The sequence below is a fragment of the Larus michahellis genome, chromosome 1 (assembly GCF_964199755.1).
Source record: "Larus michahellis chromosome 1, bLarMic1.1, whole genome shotgun sequence".
In the NCBI taxonomy this organism is placed as follows: domain Eukaryota; kingdom Metazoa; phylum Chordata; class Aves; order Charadriiformes; family Laridae; genus Larus; species Larus michahellis.
In genome coordinates, this window is record NC_133896.1 from 57,076,263 (window position 1) to 57,095,388 (window position 19,126).

Consider the following 19,126-nt stretch of genomic DNA (forward strand, 5'->3'; position numbering starts at 1 on the left):
CTTGCCCTCCAGTCCTCGCCCTAAAAACGGGTGTAATGTTTGCGTGGCGGCCAGCTGACTTTGGTGGAAGCTCCCGAAGCACTGTGGGGGCAGCCAAAGCCACCCCCACCAGCCCACAAGTACTGACGCTGCCTAGTGGCCGCTGGTCCACAGCTGCCTCGCCTTTATCAGCTCTCTCACTGCTTGTGCTCTTTTCCTGGCCTGTCCTTTCACCAGTAGAAATGCGGAAAAACCAGTTCTGTGGTTAATTACTGCACTTCCCTCCACGCCCATGGGCCAGGCCTCCTCCTCCTCCTCACTCACAGTCTGGGTGCACTTCAGCCTCCAGCCTCTTCGTCCCTGCCTGCGCTCAGCCAGCTCAGGTGCGCAGTCAGGCCTCCACGCTCCTTCCATTAACCTTTCAGCTTCTCCTGCCTTCCCGTTTTTTCTCTTGTCTGCAAGAGTTTCTGGCTCTCTGGTGGTTCCTTCTTCCTTGGCCAACCAAGAGGGTTGTCCCACAGGTGCACAAGGCGCAGGCAGCTGCCCTCCTGGCTCTGCCCTGCCCAGAGGGATAGCATTTGGACATGATGGCTGGAGGCAACGAGAGGAGCATGAAGGCCCTGAAGGAGGTGTGGAGAAGAGCAGAAAACTCTTTGTGCGCAGACTGTGGGAAGCCAGGTGAGTCCCCGAGGGCTGCTGGAGGAAGAGTCAGAAGCAGGGAGCTGGGGCTGGTCTCAAGCAGCAGTTTGGTGGCGGCCATCTGACTGCCCAGGAGCCTGGGGCAGAGAGGGAAGAGAGGCATTACTCTGGATATTCGCTTCCTCTCTCTGGAGGTGAGTTGGCCAGGCAGGAGGAAGGAGATGCTGCCACAGTGCTGGTGGGAAGAAGAACAGGGACATGGTAGTGCCAGATGAGTGGGGGCGGTGTAGCTGCAGCGCTGTGGGTTGCAGTTGTGTCAGATCTCAAATACAAATCAAGGTCATGCCCAGTCAGGACCTGACAGGAAAGCTCCTGGTGAAATCCTAACTGCTTCAGAAAGAAGGCATGATTCAGGAGGGCATTGTCTCCACTGTGACTCAGCTATGAACCGACAACCTGCCAGAGGCACCTCAGAGATTTCTTTTACTGAAAGGCTTGCCCTCTTGAAAGGGTCTCCAGTTTGAGGTCCTATAGGCGCTGCTAAAAGCAGCCATCATACTACTCCCAAAAGGGGCATGTGGAGTGTACCACCCAAGCCAAATTAAGACTGGGCTAATTAGTACCTTTTACCTTCTTAAATTCTGGAGAATTTTGTATTCAAGGCTGCTTTCCACTTCCTGAGCTAAATGCTGCTGGGGGTTTGCTGTGTTGTGCTAAGCAGCTCCTGGAGTCTTTTCCCAGAGGTGGTTTCAGTTTCATCTTGGGTGACCCTTTACGCAGAAGGAGTTCGCAGAGTGCTCCTTAGTTTTTCGACATTCAGGTCAACAGAGACTCAGATGAGGTGGTTGAAGCAGGGGAAATGAGGGACTAATAGCTATGCTTTTTCCCGCCTGTACCTTGGGTGTTAATTAACCAGCTCAGATGAAACTGGGGTCACCCAGCTCTCTGTTTCTCTGGACTATGTTCTCAGTTGAGGCATGTCTTCCAGGGGAATTTACCACCTCTAGTCATGCCCTTTTTTATACCCTCAGATCCTGACTGGGCATCCTCTACTTTGGGTGTCTTTATATGCCTCAGCTGCTCGGGAATTCACCGCAACATCCCTAGCATCAGCAAAGTCAAATCCCTGAAGATGGACCACTGGGATGATGCTCAGGTGCAGGTGAGACCTTTATCCCCGCTTGCATGTCAGGTGGGTTGGGTCTAGGCCATACACTAAGTGTCCTGGGAAAATCAGCCCTTTGCCATCACATAGTTGCAGATTTAATCTGATACATAGTCCCTTTGCTACTCATGCTCTGGATACTTAAGTGATACCCACTGGGAGAGGGATGATGCACTTGCCTTATGTGTCTTCCCATCTCCTGTTACTTTATGGCAAATGCACAGCTCTTGCAATGTATCCTGCCAAGGCTCAGGGGCTTTGTCTCTCCAGATTATTCATTTCCCGCTCACTAGCACCATCCAGCTTCAGTGTCTCGTCTTGGTTTCAGCAGTCCAAGGGGAAAATCTTGGGCAAATCCATGCTCCGACAAGAGTTTCCAGATATAATGTGATCTCTTGAGAAAAATGGCATTTATGGGAACTTGGCTTCTGCCTGTTACACCCCCCTCAACCCGTTAATCTTAAGGGGACTGAAAAATTTTTCCAGAGATCCAAAGAAAATAATCTGGATCTCGCTGCTTTTTGGAGAGGAGTGATGAGGTTTGGAATGTCCTCCCAGACAGCATTGCAGAGCTGTCATTGAACTTGGTCTCTCCGGAGATGCGGGGCATGGCAGCAAATCCACTGAATGTGTGTGCATCCAGCCCCACGGAAGTGACATTTATGGCATTCTCTTGATGTAGGTGCAATCAGTGTAACTTCTGAGAGCAGACAAGACCTTTGAGACCCACCTTTCTGTAGTCATACTTTGCTGGGATGTTGCAATGGGCAGGAAAGAGAATGCTCCATTAGAGCCCAATGTGCATCTAGCCTTGTAGTGGGTCAGGAAAGAAAAAAGCCCAACATGAGTCTGCATGAAAGGGAAGGCGCTAACTCTCTGTCTAACTCTGCAGTTTCTGGCCAAGCATGGAAATGCTGTGACTAAAGCCACATACGAAGCTCACATCCCTATTTACTATTACCAGCCAACCTACAATGACTGCCAGTAAGTTGCTGCATACAGAAGAAAAGGGGGAGGGGCAGTTCTGGGTTCCTTTAGTTTGTTTTTGAGCTACCTGCCACCTCTCTCCCCAGAGTGCTGAGAGAACAGTGGATACGGGCCAAATATGAACGCAAAGAGTTCACCGAGCCGGGAAAACAGCTGCCATATTCTGATGGTAAGAGCAGAGCACGGCATCAAAATATCCTGCCTGTTGCCGTCGCTGGAAGCTTTTGAGCACCATGATGAGAAAGCTCATAGTGTCAGTGTTGCAAATCCCGCATGTACTCCTGAGAACTCAGCTGGTCCTTTGAGGGCATTGTTTTGTGGGAGTTTAAATTGTGGGCAGTGTAGGTTAGCACTGCCATGGGTTGCTTCCAAGCTTGGTATTACCAGCTGGCATTTTTCAAAGACATTTGCTGTCCTGGTGGAGCCAGACCTCTGCAGTAAGGAATTTCTGTCCTGCTGCATGCCACCCCCTCCAACCACAGCAGCTGTCTTTGAAATGTCACTTCCAGTGCTGTGTGACACATGGCGCTGGAGCCCAAGGGCCTGCAGAGTCAAGTGGGAAGAGTTCTGGTCCCATGCCAGGGTCTGTGTGGACCAGGACTCTGATGTTCACCGGAGAGACGGCTCTCAGGCTGTCAGACGCAGTAGTGGGAGCCAGACTAGGAGGTGGGAAGCATCTGGGAATGTTTTTTGGTGACCATTTATCTGGGCTGCAAACCCAGGAACACCACTATCAGTTGTAAGTCAGAGATGAGACCTCCCCTTCTCAGGTGTTTGTTCTCAGCAATAGTCCATCACATGCTTTATCCCAGAGGTGTGGCTGGGACCCCAGGCTGCATGCAGCTCTCTAATGTCTACTGTGCCTGTTGTGGAATGCTCTAAGAAGTGGCCTTTCTGCTCCTAGGGGTGAAGGAAGGCATCCTCTGGAAGCGAGGCCGAGACAACGGACAGTTCTTACCCCGCAAGTTCCTCTTGTCTGAGAGAGAGGGATGTCTGAAGTATTTCACCAAGCAGGATGTGAGTTATGGTGGTCAGCTCCCACCTCAGTGCATACTCCACCCAGGGCAGTAGGGTCATGGAGATGTTTCTATTTCCTACGCATGTTTCTGAGGTTGCCTTACTCACCCCAGGCCAGGGATGATAACAGAAACATGTCACTGAGGAGAAGGGTCCCTCTCCTACTGTCAGGGTGACATTTTCCATGCGTCCTTCCCTTGTCCTTCTCTATGCCTTTCCCTCACTGCTGATAAAAGGGCTGATCTTTCACTTCATCCCTATCCATTTGCCTGTCGTGTAATCCTGCACCATCCCTGGAAACAGCCTCACTCCACTGTGAGCAAAGTCGGCAAAAGCCTGTTGTTTGGTTTGTTTTGAGGAGGGCTACTCTTCTGCTAGTTCATCTCCCTGGAATGAATGGGGCAAGTGCTAGTATACCGTTGCAAGGGAGGGAATGGATTGGAGTAGGGAGGAGCAGGAGTGGGGTCTTTCCTTTTGAGGTCGGTTAGCCTTTAGACTGGCTCAGCTGTAAAGTCAGATGTCCCACTGGCAGTTCCATAGTAGCCACAGCTCAAATCTAAATTGGAGGGGCTGGGCCGCTGTTCAGGCTTGAGCACGCCACCCAGTGAAGGGAGCGTGTGCTGCAACAGTTTTGCTGGGAAGGAGCAGTTATTACCTTTTAACAGCCTCTCACCCTGCCTTACCTCACTAAGTCAGCTCAGGTCTCTTTCCCACTAGGATTGCTCATGCATGACCAATACCATTCTGTTCTCAGGCCAAAGAACCCAAAATCAACGTTAAAATAGATGTCATCAATGCTACATTCCAGCCAGTGAAGATTGGGAACCCCAATGGCCTGCAGATCACCTATCTCAAAGACAACAAGACCCGGAATATATTTGTCTACCATGAAAGTGGAAAGGTATCTTGCTTTAGTATCAAATACTGCAAAGAAATTTAGGCGATTTGAGAAGCTGCTGCTATTAAATAATCTGAAGCATGGCTAGGATGGGGTGTGCGTGTGTGAGTTGCTGTAGGTAACAGGGTGGAGGTTCTGTCTCTGTGTTTGTGTGTCTGTGAGAGAGAGTTTTGCTGCAGGGAGCAGGGCAGGAGCACTGGCTGAGTTGGTTTGTGTGGGAGGAGCTGCCGTAGATGTGCAGATGTGCTGCCTGTGCATGTGGGGCATGGGGCAGCCGTGCTGGCTGTGTGCGTGTGTGGAGATGCTGTAGGTGCTGGGGCAGGGAGAGCTGGCTGTGTTTGTGGTTAACACAGGGTTGGGTGCAATTGGGTGAATTCAGAGGGCCCGCTGTTGCTCTGGCTAAGCTTTCTGTCCTGTCCTTTTCCGTTCTCAGGAGGTAGTGGACTGGTTCAATGCCATTCGCTCTGTGCAGTTCCATTATCTGAAGGTAGCATTTCCCATTGCCAGCGATAATGAGGTAAGGCAGCACTAGAGCGCAGTGCTGAGTCTCCTGCTGGTACTCGGTTATGTGATAAAAGAGCCCATTAGATACTATTAGATCCCCGGGTACAGAAGTAGAAATTGCAGTGTTTAGATAGAGGGATGAAAAAGTGTGTAAAAGGGCCTGTGATGGCCAGAGAACAACCACTGTCTGCTGTTTCTGGGCACTTTGAAGACAGAAGTGACTCCTGGCTAGGCAGTTCCAGAAACGTTAATTGAAAAGGTGGCTGAATTTGAGGGAATAGAAAGAAGGGTCAGGGGTGAAAGGGAATAGCAAAGAAACATGGCTAAGTGAATGTTACTCTTGCCTTTTTGTCAGATTAAAAATCGTCTGACAAGAAACTTCCTGAAGGAAGGATACATGGAGAAGACTGGTCCCAAGGTGAGCTGCCGTGGGAGAAAAAAAAATCTAACAGGGACCTCACAGAGAGCCGCTGAACTTCCCTACTTCAACGTTTTTCTCCTGCTGTTTCCCCATTCCCCCCTGAATCTTTAGACACCCGTGGGAACAGTGTGTGTGCACCAAGGGAGGGGAGAATAAAAGGAAGGGGAAGGACACATGTGAAAGTAGATGAAGCCAGAGTCCCTGCTTTCTCCCAGAACAACAGATCTCTCTGCATGTGTCTGTGTGTGCGTGACCTTACAGGTATTTAGCGTCTAGATTTCTCCTGTCTCAAGTCTGGGGTCCTTCACAGAAGCCCAAGAGCTGGGGACAGCAGTTGGGACTGAAAAACCCGATACTGATCCCCGCTCTCATCAGTTCAGAAAGGGTGAGGAGGAGGTTGCTGTTCAGGCAGGGGCTTGGTTCAAGTGGTGGGGATGAATTTTGGGTATCCATTCGCACGTCTCGCGGCAGAGGGCACTGTCCCCTTACATATGTCACCTCTTCCCTCCACAGCAGAGAGAGGCTTTTAAGAAGCGCTGGTTCACGCTGGATCACCGCAGGCTCATGTACTTCAAGGACCCTTTGGTGAGGGGGAGATCTGACCTCTGGCAGCTGCGGGCAACAGTGCTGAGGGCAGGGTCAAAGAGCCTTTGCTCTGCAGTAAGGGAGGCTTGCAGGTTCCCCAGCTGCTCTGAACGGACTCTAGGTCTTCCCCTTTATATCCCTCTTAGATCATCCTGTGCTTTATATGTTTGTTTCACTGCCTGCAGATAATCTGAACAGGGAGGGCAGCGGTGTAAAGGTGGTGATGGGGAGAAGAGTGACATGGGGCGTGACATGGAGAGACAGGAGCAGCAGTTCCTCTCTCAGACCTCTCGAGATCTACGCTCTTAAATTTTCCTGTCCACCAATGCCTTTGAGCATAGCCTCCCTGCTCTTCTGAATCTCGTGACCACCTTCAAATCTTTTTTGCTGCTTCATCCTTGGTCCTCACTCACTCTCCTTCTGCCCTTAGGTGCACTGTTATTATTTCGTGGTTCTTCTGGCATTCCGTAAACCCCTCTCTTTCCCTCCTGATGTGCAGGATGCATTTGCTAAGGGTGAGGTGTTTGTGGGCAGCAGAGAGAATGGCTATAGCGTCCAGAAGGGATTGCCTTCAGGGACACAGGGCAACTTCTCTTGGCACTATGGACTCACCATTGTCACCCCCGACCGGGAATACCTCTTCACCTGTGAGACAGAGACTGACCAGCTGGACTGGATCACCGCCTTCACTAGTGTCATCAACCAGGCCATGACACCACAGGAATATGCAAGTAAGTGCCTGGATCCTATTTCTTTCCTCTCCTGCCACTCTGTTTCAGGGTATTGCCCTAATGGACCACCTTTTTCCTTCACTACAGTTGAAGCCTACTTCAAGTTTAAATCCTAGGAAGCCATGCAGGAACCTCGCTATGAATCGACTCTACCTGGTCCTGTTGGGTGGGCTGTCAGGAGAGGAGAGGAGATCGACATCAGAGAAACACAGTGCTCTTGAAGCACTCTTTGAAGCACTTTTTTTCCCCATAGATGGTCCACTTTATTCTGGGGGCCAAATTAAGCTGCTTCCTTTCAAGTCCAAGATTTTGTGAGTCTGAATCCTCAGTGCAAACTGTCACTGTTGAATTGTTGTGATCTGACTGGATGCTGGCAGGCCTTGCCTGTCAACTGGGCCTTGAAAACTTAGCACTTGCTACGTTGGACATGGGACCTAGTGTCACTCCTGCGTGGAGCTGCAGACAGCCACCAACCTTATGCAAGAAAACAGCTGCCTGCCTGGAGCTACGCCCCAGTGGGTTGCAGGGGCTGCTGGACTAGCAGAGACAAGAAATGGCTTCTCTGCTGGTGACAGAGATGTGAAACACCTAGATATTTGATCAGTTAGAGCTGTAGTTGAGAAAGGTCACTTAAAAGATGTAATCTAACAACTAAATATGAGGCCTGTTTCCTCCTGCTGTGTGTGGGCTTGAAAGCTTCTTTGGACCACATTTGTGTATAGACCTTCCTCCATTTGCTACAGAGAATGTTAAGAGTTTTGCTCAAAACCAATGTGTGTGTACGTTTGTGTGTATGTGGATAATGTGTGTATGCACGTAACAAAAAGTGGTGGGAGGTGGAATACTACCCTAGGGAAGATACTGTGCGGGATATTCATGCCATTGAAGTTAAGCTGTCAAATCTGAGTCTCTAATCAAACCAATGGAGAGAGGCTGGGTCCAGCAGAGAGCAGTCTATGGCGTGTCTGATGCAGACTTTGGACCCTCTATTGACTTTACTAGAGTGTAGGGGTTGATGTCTGAAGTTAGTAGCACATGGATCTCTGCTCCCTCACTCTCTGTATGTCGAAGGCCTGGCACTTTCATTCTGCCCTATACATTACATGTGTATATATTGTGTATTACATACACATACAATTTTATGCAGTAGTAGGAAGCCCGTATGTTCGTGTCCTTCTAGTAACAGTTAGCTCTAACCACTAAATCAACACATGATTCATATCTAAAAGATCAAAGCTCTCTTGGAAGAGCTGTGTTTCACATGCTGGAAGGACCAGCTGAGTTCTGCTGATGACTGTATAATCTGATGTGTCTGCAGTTTTACACAGGCAGTGTGAGAGTAGGCATCTAGTGCGTTAAGAGGAGATAACTGGAATTAATGAGGCAACCAGTATTTTAATTAGCTCCTAAAGAAATGAGTAAAAAAATCTCATTGTAATTTATTTTAACTTCCTAAAAGAGCTGAGCTGCTAACTGCTAAGGCACGAGGTTGTTTCTTGAAAAAAAGCACAGACAATCAGAGTAAGGATACACAGCTATTCATGGCATTTCCTGGGATACGTGGACTATGAATCTTCCCATCAGAGCCAAAAAAGCAAAGTCATCGTCCTCCACTGGGGACCCCTCTCCATGCTGAGACCACCACAACCTTTTGGGAGCATCAGCTTCTGGGACGAGAAGCAGCATCACTCATCCTGCTGCCATGGCACAATGGAGCTTTCCACCCAAAAGTACATTTTCACTGCAGTTTGCTGATCTCTCCCAGTTTGGAGCGTGACTGTCCTAAAAACTGAAGGCCATTGCAAAGCTTGTGTTCCAAAATGAAGTGCCTTTCGGTTCTGACAATGTGAAAATGGGCAGTCAATTAAAAAATAGCTCAAGCCCCACCCAAACAACCTGCACATTCAGTTCTCTGGGAAGAAGAGTAGAGAGCGTGATCCAGCCGTGCTAAGATTTCATACCGATAACCCAGAGGTTATCTCTGAACTCTGAAGTTCCCTCCATCAATGCTGTATGTGCCATACGCCCACTCCTGTGGCACTGCCATGCTGAAGCTGTTGCTGTTGCATGCAGCACATTGCTCGGGAAGGTGCTTGGGTCCTCCTGCAGTGAGGGCAGTACGGGTGGGATGCTCCCTTCTCCTGTTTGCTGCCGAGTTATTGCTGCTGGAGATGAGTGGAGGCATTTAACTCGGCCACAATGAAGCCAAATACACTGAGAATGCAAAAGAGCGTGGCTGGAGCTGCCCAAAAACCCCTGAGAACTAACAGCAGGGTGTGTTTGGTAATGGCTCTGCTCTGAGAATTCTGCGCCACTGTGTCTCTTCCCTGTGACGAATGAAGCTCAGATGTGGGCGAAGAGCAGGGTAGCGTTGGGCGCAGAAGTCTGGGGGCATGGGTGTCATGCAGTGATGTCCCACTAGAAGGCAACGATGCCTACCTAACACACTTCTGCTCCCTGCTCTGAGGTGAGGCAGCAGACCTTGGGGGTTTGAGTGAAGGAGGAGGAAGACTTAGAGGAGGAGGATGCTCTGTGGGGAGAGGGGGGAAAGAGTGGGTCTAAAATATCCAGCCCTTTGGGGCTCTAGAAGCTTGCCGCTGACTGAGGGACAAGGGTGGAATAGAGCCAGGTCATAGTAAATGTGAGACGTCCTAGTATCTTGTGGGCTTGCTTGCAAAACTGGGGTCTACATCCGTTGCCTACACCTCAAAGGTTACTGATATCCTTGGAAAGGAATGGGGGACAGGCCCTCTCAGCCTCGCTTGGCTAAGGGCCAAGGACAGCACTGCGGCAGCTCCCTGCCTATTGCATTTTCAGGGCTGGCCCTTGTCTCCCTTCTAAAGCCATGGTGCGATGCTTCCCCCTCCACCATATTAGGGAGTTTTGTCTTTTTTTTTTTTATCTCCTCTTTCAAATGATGAATACTGTGCAAGGGGAAATGGGAAAAAGAAAAAAGAACAAGAAGGAAGAGGGAGCTGGAGGAAGGCACTGGGGAAGAAGGAGCATGTCTGCAAGAAAGAGGAGGGAGCCAGCATGGCTCCTCAGCTAGTGGCTAAGAGCCTAGTATAAATTGGGACTGTGTTCACACTGGTGTGTGAAGCTGTGAGTCAGACACATTCCTCAGTGCAGTGGGCAAAGCAAGTCTCCAGGGGCTGGTTCAGGGGGGCAGAGCCCACGTCTCCAGAGTCTATCTGAGCAGAGAGGACACAGACCTGGGAGAAGGAGAAATCCACTTGTCCGCTGAGTCTGCTGGTTTCCGTGGTCCCAGTGAATACTGGAAAAGCAACAAGTGAGGAGCTGGTGAAGACCAGAGACATTTCCTCCTGGCTGGCAGGGGTTATTTTTCACCTATCTGTCTTGAAGGGGAGGGAGGTGTCGCCTTCACAGCCCTTTGGTGGTTAAGGGAAACTGCCGGACGGAGATTGCAATGGACAACATCAGCAAAATGGACTGGGCAGCTGGAGGTGAGGAATAGACATCTCTGGAGTACCCTATGTCTGCTGAACTCTTGCCATTCTTCCCTCTCGTGTTAAGGCTAGACGTGTCCCATACCGCGAGGTGGGGAAGGCAGAGGGAAGGAGCAGGTCTCTGAGAGCCTGACTTGCTTTTGCTTGCCGTACCCAAAGATGTCTTGTGATCCTTCCCCCATCAGCACAAAGCCTGGAGAGGATCCCGAGGGTGGCGGCTTCTTGGAGGAAAGCAGTGGTGGGGGTGACAGCAGTAGTGTCCTGGGAGGGGACAGCCCAGTCACAGGGCCACTGGGTGCAGTGCTGCTGGTCATGTGCATCACTGGGGTGGTGGGGAACATCTACACGGTGGTGGTGGCCTCTGGCAGGGTAGCGGGTCGCTCAGCGGGCTCCTTGGGTGTCTACGTGATCAACCTTGCCCTGGCTGACCTCCTGTACCTCTCCACCATCCCCTTCGTGGTCTGCACCTATTTCGCCCATGACTGGTTCTTTGGGGACGTGGGCTGCAAGCTTTTGCTCAGCCTGGACCTCCTCACCATGCACGCTAGCATCTTCCTGCTGACCGCCATGAGCCTGGAGAGGTACTGGGCAGTGGCTCGGCCGCTGCGGGCTAGGCGGGCCGGCAACGCTTACCGCAAGCTGGCCAGCGCCGTCCTCTGGCTCCTCTCGCTCCTGCTTACGGCTCCCATGATGGCGATGACCCAGCTGCGGGAGGGGAGTGGCCCCCACAAGCGCATCTGCATCCCCACCTGGACGCTGGCGGCCTTCCGGCTCTACCTGACGGTGCTCTTCGCCACCAGCGTCCTGGCACCCGGCGTGGTGCTGGGTGTCGTCTACGCCCGCCTGGCCCGGGCATACCGCTCCTCCTCCTGGGGCCTGGGCCTGCCGGTGGCTGGTCGGACCCCCTCCCGGCGGCTCTTCTCCAGGATCTCTGCCATCGTGGTGGCCTACTGGGCCTGCTTCCTCCCCTTCTGGGCCTGGCAGCTGGCCGGGCTGTACCAGGGTGAGGGGCTGGGCATCGGCCCCACCGCCCAGGCCTACCTCAACTTTGGTGTCACCTGCCTGGCATACAGCAACAGCTGCATCAACCCCTTCCTCTACACCCTGCTCGCCGGCAGCTACCGCCAGCGGCCCGGCCGCGGCCGCATGGGCACGGCACAGCCTCCGGCTCCCTGCCAGGAGGCCACAGCGGGCCCAGTGGGAGGCCACAGCATCCCCTCAGCTTTCAGAGAGTCATCGGGGTGTATGGGGGAAGGCGAGGGGTGAGCAACGCCCCAGGTTGGGAACATCTCCCAGCCTTTGGCTGGGGTCAAGTCGAGAAATAAAAGTGTGTCGCCTTCCATGACAGCCTGCGGTATCTTCTGTCGCCGTTGCGGTGCGTTCCCCTTCATGCCTTCCCCTTTGCAAGGCTGCTTACCCTCCTTATCTGTGGGGAGGATGCTTGTCTCGAGGATCCTGACTCCATCCTCGGGTCCTGCAGACCTCACATGCCAGCCTCCGCCTTGCGCAAGGTGGGGAGTGGGTGGAAGGGAGCAGTCAGCCTCGATATATCTAAATTATACATCTGGGGAACCCTCGCCACCCCTCACCTCCTCACTAGCAACGGGCTGAGCCATAACAAAGTCAGGACAACAGTGAGTCACAGATTTCACAGGACCAGTGAGTCACTTCAAGAAGCAGCCACGTTAGCTGAATAAGACGTTAGACCTGAATAAGGTTCAGCCTCTTGTGGTAAAGCTCACACTCAGCTTTCTTCCCTCACCCTCCACCAAAAAATCTTTGAAGGGTCTTTCTGAAAGAATACTTCCATGTGCACTTAAGAAACATTGTGAGATTTCTCCAAAATACAGCCCAGGGAGGTGAGCGCATTTGCTCAGCTTTCAAGATCAGCCCAGCAGAGGAAGCTGCAAGGAAAAAGCTCCTCTACAGGTCCATCATCACCGTTCACGGAGGGGGCCCTCACCAGCACCATGTCCCTCCTGTGGTTGAGGAAATCCACAACTTTCTGGCCTACCAAACGTACCCCAGTCCGCCAGACTGTGTTAACACCACTGCCTAAACTGGGCCAGGTCTCTCACCTTGAAGCCATCTAGCCTAGCTTGGCTCACTTCCACACAGCTAAACTCTCCTCTCGTCCCCAGAAAGGATGGCCTCATCCATATCACTCTGTGGGAAGAGTTCCCAAGCTATGTTGTCCCCCAGCCATGCCTGTGCGCAGGCTGGCAATGTTAGATGTTGTGTTCACAATTATAGATGTAGACCTAAAGAGCAGGATGTGATCATCCAGAGCAGACTGGCTTTGGGCAACATGGGGCTTGAATAGAGATCCAGCTGCAGAGCCTCATGTTGCTCGTACACCCTAAATGTTCCTGCCTCCCACCTCAAAATCCCATCTTGACCGCTTGTCTCCAACTCATATCCCTCTTCCTCCTTAGCCCCCCAGTCCCTAGCAGCCAAGCCTCCCTCTGCTTGGGTACCTGAGACACAGGACCTGGCAGAGCCTCATTAATTATGGAGCAAAACCAGGAGGTCCTGCTGGCATAGGAGCAAGTTCCTGTGCTCCAGCTGCTCTGCAACTGCTTAATGGGAGGAATCGGCCCAGCCAGGCCTGCAGAGAGTCCTTGTAGGACTCCAAATGTTTTGTGCTTTGTGTTGCTCATGGCCAAGCCTGGAAGTGAGGACACAAAGATCGGATCCTTCCATCCCAGGCCTACCTGGTAACTGCCATGTACTGTGGAAAGGGCAGCTCCCACCTTTCCTAGGCCCACCAGGCACATCCTGTTCAACAGCAGCAGTCACTGCTGCCAAAGTTGCATCAGGCTGGGAGAGCCTCCAAGGCAGCTGCTGGCTGACACCTTGGGTAAAATCCTACAGCCCAGTGAGAACTATGCTGTAACATCAAACATGCCTCATCATCTTCAGTCTCCTCAGAGGCTAGCCTCAGATTAGACTGAAAAGTGCTCAGGCTTATTTGGACTAACATAAGTGAAGTGGTAAAAAAAAAAAAAAAAGGCATCATGGGCAAATCCTCAGCATCCCACACCCCAGATGGGCATTGCTACTTCTCCCAGCTTTGTGTGGAGCAGGCAAGACACATGGGCCAGAATAAAACTAGACCCCTCCAGGTTACTGCTTTCGTGTGCCACACAAGCTATGGCCCAACAGTACTTGGGCTTCTGCAGTTATTGGAAGAAAGGATTTGTATGAAGAGCCCACTGCACCCTCCACCACACCCAGCATGCCATCCTTTTCTACTGCTCTCCCCACGCAGCAGCAAGAGGTCCTAAGACAACATAGGAGATCTAGGCCAGCCTCTACATCAAGGGTGCAGGTCAAAGCTAGCACAACTGATAACTTGCTCCTCACCTCACACACCACTAGGCTTACCTAGCACAGCAACTCAAGGCTGTCCAAGGCCAGCCAGGGATGCTTAGGTTTTTTTTTGTTTACTCAGGCAGGCTAAGGTGTCAGTCTAGACTTCAAAAGCAAGTGACTTTGCCTAAGGGACTCTTCTACTCTCCCCACTAGTCACATCTAGCCCCAGCGTTTCCTCTGAGACTCTCCTTGAGCTTTTTACTTTCTGCCTTCTCAGGCTTTTGACCCTCCTCTCCATCCATGACTTTAAGGGCCAAGGCTGGCACAATCCCATCCACATACAGTAATCGAGCACCATTGGCTACCCTCCTCCCCCCACCCCTCCAGCAAGGTGACCAACCCATGTGGACTTGCAGTATAGTATGAAACAGATTTTGAGACTAGGTAGACCAAAACTCTTGTTTATTGATTGCTTTTTCTGTATCTTTGAGATGGAGGTGTCAGGGGAAGTTATTCCCAGCTGAGGGACTGGAGTGTGAAGTCCCCTTGTGTATCAAAGTAGTCAAAGACAGCAAGACCAAGCCGGTTCGGGAACGTGAACTGGTGGCCTGGCAGGTGAACTGTCACATCATTTTGGTTGACGCCAAATGTGACCTGCAAGACAAATGGAAGAGTCAGAGAAAGTTTCTGACAAGATACCCTCAAGCCTTTCCCTTCTGCAGCATTGCTGTGCCACCCTCCACTTTGCAGGGTGAACGTGCTCAGCAGCATAACCTGCTTTTCAACAGCAGGAGTGGTATTCTGGTCTCTCAAGAGATGCCTGTTCCCTGCTCGGTTCAATAGCAACATTCCTTTGAGCCAGATGGAGTTTGCACATTTGACCCCAACCCTCCATCACTGCTCTGATCCCTGGATGGTGGCACCGGCCAAGCAGAAGCCAGCCACCTCCTGTACTGACAGTCCCAGGACAGCCCCTGCTGCTGGGTGCCCTGGGCCAAACACCTTCCCTTCACCAGGGCATGTACAGAGAGTGTGTCCCGGGCCTCACCTCCACTGGGCTTCCCTTCTGGAAAGGGAAGACAGACTCTCTGTGCTCTGCACCCCACTCTTCCACCTTCTTTGAGTTGCAAACGATGGTGTTCACATCACCATGAGCATCAAAACGGGGGTTGAAGTGAAGCCCGAGGTGGGAAGCATCCTTCCCCAGATTCATCACGAAGCTGCAGAGAAAGATGACATCAGTAGTGTTTTAATCAATACTATGGTAGCACGTAGCTCCTTACTGCTGACATCTCTGGTTCTGTTGCTTCAAGCCCAGCTGAGAGTAACCCTTTCCTAAACTGCACAGCTTCCCCAGAAAGATGGTGCTGTGTCAGTAAGGGGTACTGTCCTCTGCTGGGGGGATAGGGCCACACAGTGCCATCCCTGGGAGAGACCCCACTTAGCTTCCACAAAGCTTTTAACAAGAGGAAGGTTCAGCGCTTACAGCCCTGAACAGGGACTTATCCTGCACCCAAACCAGCTCCCAAGGAGTCAGTTGCTTTTCAGAGTTCCTTTCAGCCCTGAACAGTTAGCTGGTGCTGCACCCTGCCTGACAGCCACTGCCTTCTCCCCACCCTGTAGGCAGCTGAAATAATTACCATGTCATTAGCTATCCCAAAGCATCTGCAATGGCAGTGGGAGGAAGCAGCTTCCTAGCCCAGTGTCCACCTTGCCTCCAGGCCTCTTACTCAGATGAGAAGAGAAGAGAGGAGGTATATTATTTGGCAAGAGAAAGCCCAGGAGGCTTCACTGACACTATCAAACTTCAAAGGCACTGGGAAGAGGTGGGACATTTTCTGGAACACTGTTAATGCTGGTACAGCAGCTACAGGCTCCACCTTGCCCACCAAGAGGCTCCACCAGCCATAGACCTGCAAAAGGGCTGGGGGCTGCTGCAGAGGCTTCCCTGGGTGCCCCAGCCACCCTGATGCACATTTAGGAGCATATTTCCACTTAAGCCCACCTGCCCTCTCACTACCTTTCTTCTTTCCTTCCCCACCAGCAGATGAGGGGCATCTCCACTGTGTGAAAGCAAACTTCCACACCATGAGACCTCCCGCTGCAACATGGAGCTTTTCCATTTGCACCATCAGCTGGAGCTGTGGCACAGAGCATCCATGACCTCCCAGCTGCTTGAGCCTTAATCTCCTCTTGCCCAGTGGAGCAAGGGACTGTAACAGTGTCCCTACTCCTGGGCTATCTTCATGCAGGGGAGAGGATGTGGCCATGAGGATGGTCTCAAACCAAATCTCAGTGTAGGCACAGCTTCCGTTTCCTTCATGCTGCACTAGAGAGGATGTGGTCACTGCCAGTGCACGCAGCTGGAGCTTCACATCTGCTTTGGCTTAGCCCCTTGGCAGTAGAGTTTGTCTGCAATATGCATTAAGCAGTGACTCACTGGGAAGCGCTGCTGGTGTTAACCCCTTCCAAAGCTCCTCCTCTCCTACCCAAGGGAAGAACTCCTGTTGTCCCCCACCAGCAGAAGACAACTCAGTGTGGTGCCTTGGCAGCACAGCACAACTTACCTCTTGGCGTTCGGTGCAACTGTCCCCTTGACAGTGAGGCGCTGGCCAGGCTTGAGACCCAAGTTGGTGCATACTGGTCCCTGTGGAAATGTGGAGGTGGAGACATTAGCACAGTACCTGCTGGCTCGCTTGCTCTGACTTGGCAGCTCTCCCTGCTGCCTTGCAAGCCAGTGCATTGCTTTGGACCACTGGAGAAACAGGGAAGCTCCCTTCCCCCAGGGCATTGCACCAGGGACATCCCAGAGAAGCTACCCCAGTCACATGGGACATGTGCCCGATTTCCCAACCTTTCTCCTGCTGCTCTCATCAACATATCTGTATTTCATAGTAGTGAAGCGTAAGCACCTGCAAGCTCCCATCACACCCACCCTGTCCCAAACACACCCATGTGCCTTGTGGGTCCCATGTCATCCCACACAAGCCTGGCTGCGCAGGGATGGAACCTCCACTCCCTTCCCCTAGCTTGGTTTTGAACTTCAAGCCTTGCCTAGGTCCAGGAACTCAGACACTTCGCTCCCCAGCTCCCAGGTGCTTGGTTTTTGTTGTAGGCTCAGCATTTGCAAGAACATTTTCCTGTTCTACATACACACCTTCCCCCACCTTCTCTCTAGGAGGACTAAAATAGCCTGGGAAACCTGTATGTACTCATTTTCTATCACAGCAAAAGCAAGAGCCAAAGAATATGCAGAATCTTTTCCCCATTCTACTTTAATACATAAGTTTGCACTTGGGATACTCTCTGACTAAGCATCCTCAGCCTAATGAAAGATAAATTAATCAAAGTGCAACCACTCTTCTGACACAAGCATCTCCCCAGCAGTCCTTGATGCTCACAGAAGGACACTTCTGTATAGCGCATTTCCTTACAAGAAAGGGAGAGAACTATTCAGTGACTCATGAAAACTTCAGCCAGGAAGCAAGCAGCAAGGCTGCCCAGAAAAGATGCTCAAAGAGCAATACAAATTACCACAGTTGCTTCCCCAGAGCAGAGCTACTGTAAAACAGGTTACCCCAGATTGGGAGCCAAGCCAACAAGGACCACCCCTGTACCTCCCCACAGGGATCCTGCAGGAGGAGAAAAAAAAACCCAAACAAAAACCAACAAGCCCACTCCTACCAGAACAAGAAATAGCAGCCACCCCTCTGTAATGGATGCAGCAGGGATCCTTCCTCCCCAGCAGCAGACACCCAGCTCTAGCAGACCCTCTGACACAGAGGCTGACAAACAAGCGGAGGAGGACAGTGCAAGTACCCTCACACCAAGCCAACGCGCTCCCCACAGTCCCACACCACCAAGCACCACCTCCAGCAAAGCTGCCCCTGCAGCCACATCCCTTTCTCTACTCACGCAAGACATGCTGCTGCTCTGCAGGATAACGCTCCTCTCCACCAAGGTACAACAGTCCCAGGCAAGTAGCTGAAAAGGGGCCCCACCCTTGCCTTTAAATAGATGGAGAGCTGTTGTTGTCCCAGCCCTTCTCCACCTCACCCACCAATCAGACCGAGGAAAGGGTGGGAGGGGTTGGATCTGGGGGGGAGGGAGGTCCTATCGAGCAGAGCTGCCTCCTCCCACCCTCACCCAGGCGTCTCTCCAGGATGCTAACCTAACCCTTCCAAGCAGGCTGACGGCCGCTCCAGGAGGAGATCCAGCTGTGTGTGGCCATGAAGCCAATGGAAAATAGTTTTACAATGAGTGTTCTACTATCCAAGGCTTTTATCCCATGTGGAAAATGGTCAGATGGATTGAGACTTGGCGGGAAGGGTCTGGGAGGGGGGCTGGGCTCTTCAGCTCTGGCTAAATCAGGAGCAGAAGAAATATCAGAGTGCACACAGTACCTCAGAAACTCTTTGTGGTCCAGGCGAAACCCCAGGAGCGGATGACTTAAGCTGAGTCCAGGGTCACCCAGCTGCACTATCAAGCCTTGCTGTCCCCAGAGGCTGCCCAGTTGCTGATCCAGCCCTTACTATCCTCTCTTGTAGGTACAGGAACCAAAGGAGGGGAAATAGTTCTTATTCTGCAGACCCCCTGGACGCCCTCAAAACCATGGAGCTCATCTTGGCTGTTAGGGCACAGCAAGCCAGGAGGAAGCTGTTTTGGAGGGGTGGGGAGGGATTAACCAGGAAAGCTTAGTGCCTAGTTCTCGCACCTACCCTGGACGCACCTGGGGGATTGAGGAACAAGGGGATGGGGGCAAAACGCTCTATTACAATAAGCCATAGGATCTATATGCCTTTTATCTGCCTCCATGTTCTCTCTGTGGCAAGTATGATTCACTCTGGGTGAAAGGATTCCTTTGGAAAAAGTTACCCAATTACTACATGGCTCAACTGTAATTACAGTGAAAGAGAAGGGAAAAATTCAGGCAGTGGGCCAAGCTTGTGGCTTAAAGCTCTCCTTGTCTTGCATATTTGTCTCTAAATCACAAGACGCTCTGTGATTTCCTCAAGAGGCCCAGAACTGAAACACACTGAAATACTTGCTTCTTCCCTTTCTATGAGGCCCAACAGTTCCGCCTCTGCTGAGGACGTGATAGTCCTCATCCCTCTTACCTCTGTCAAGCACAACCCCAGAGGCTGTCACTCCTAGATGTTCCCAGTTGGTGCCATCAATGCCAGCAGAGGTAGCAGGGAGACCCTCCTGCCTGCTGGAGCTGGGGAGGGCATGGACGGTGTCCTGGTTTCAGATGGGATGGAGTTAATTTTCTTTCTAGTGGCTGCTGTGTTTTGAATTTGGTATGAAAGGAATGTTGAAAACACATATTGATTTAGTCGTTGCCAAGTGATATTTACATTGATCAAGGACTTCTTCAGCTTTCCGTAGAAGCTGAGAGGGAGCATAGACAGAACAAGC

General features: G+C 51.6%; 3 protein-coding genes across 4 annotated transcripts; 2 read left to right on the forward strand and 1 right to left on the reverse strand.

Annotated features, from left to right (window-relative positions):
- The first annotated feature begins 315 nt into the window (after positions 1 to 315).
- On the forward strand, positions 316 to 8,815 carry LOC141737755 (arf-GAP with dual PH domain-containing protein 1-like). Of its 2 annotated transcripts, XM_074572715.1 has the most exons (12): positions 316 to 362; positions 501 to 657; positions 1,650 to 1,780; positions 2,676 to 2,767; positions 2,857 to 2,939; positions 3,675 to 3,787; positions 4,542 to 4,688; positions 5,119 to 5,202; positions 5,545 to 5,607; positions 6,124 to 6,195; positions 6,695 to 6,926; positions 7,014 to 8,815. In XM_074572715.1, exons 2-12 carry the CDS (start codon positions 564 to 566, stop codon positions 7,040 to 7,042), a joined length of 1,140 nt encoding a protein of 379 aa, XP_074428816.1. In that variant the 5' UTR covers positions 316 to 362; positions 501 to 563; the 3' UTR covers positions 7,043 to 8,815. The 2 variants fall into 2 exon arrangements, with proteins under 2 accessions (XP_074428816.1, XP_074428817.1); XM_074572716.1 differs by lacking the exon at positions 316 to 362 and having other exon boundaries at positions 456 to 657.
- Positions 8,816 to 10,419: 1,604 nt separating this feature from the next.
- LOC141737756 (urotensin-2 receptor-like) lies at positions 10,420 to 11,659 on the forward strand. Its single transcript, XM_074572717.1, is given in 2 exon segments — positions 10,420 to 10,485; positions 10,487 to 11,659. Coding segments are annotated over 2 exon segments (1,239 nt in total).
- Positions 11,660 to 14,153: 2,494 nt separating this feature from the next.
- LGALS1 (galectin 1) lies at positions 14,154 to 17,754 on the reverse strand. The gene is made up of 4 exons (XM_074572718.1): positions 17,624 to 17,754; positions 16,276 to 16,355; positions 14,757 to 14,928; positions 14,154 to 14,362 (listed from the first exon to the last, which is right to left on the reverse strand). The coding sequence occupies exons 1-4, from the start codon at positions 17,630 to 17,632 to the stop codon at positions 14,219 to 14,221; spliced, it is 405 nt and encodes a 134-aa protein (XP_074428819.1). The 5' UTR covers positions 17,633 to 17,754; the 3' UTR covers positions 14,154 to 14,218.
- Between the last annotated feature and the right edge of the window lie 1,372 nt (positions 17,755 to 19,126).

Bases quoted from the DNA above. Each gene is read 5' to 3' on its own strand.
- LOC141737755 (XM_074572715.1), top strand. From the start codon at position 564: ATGATGGCTGGAGGCAACGAGAGGAGCATGAAGGCCCTGAAGGAGGTG. The intron at 658-1,649 runs GTGAGTCCCCGA...TTATACCCTCAG, and splicing joins CGCAGACTGTGGGAAGCCAG to ATCCTGACTGGGCATCCTCT. The intron at 6,196-6,694 runs GTGAGGGGGAGA...CCTGATGTGCAG, and splicing joins TGTACTTCAAGGACCCTTTG to GATGCATTTGCTAAGGGTGA.
- LGALS1 (XM_074572718.1), bottom strand. The intron at 14,929-16,275 runs GTAAGTTGTGCT...CTTTCTCTGCAG, and splicing joins GTTGCACCGAACGCCAAGAG to CTTCGTGATGAATCTGGGGA. The intron at 14,363-14,756 runs GTGAGGCCCGGG...TTTGTCTTGCAG, and splicing joins AGAAGGGAAGCCCAGTGGAG to GTCACATTTGGCGTCAACCA.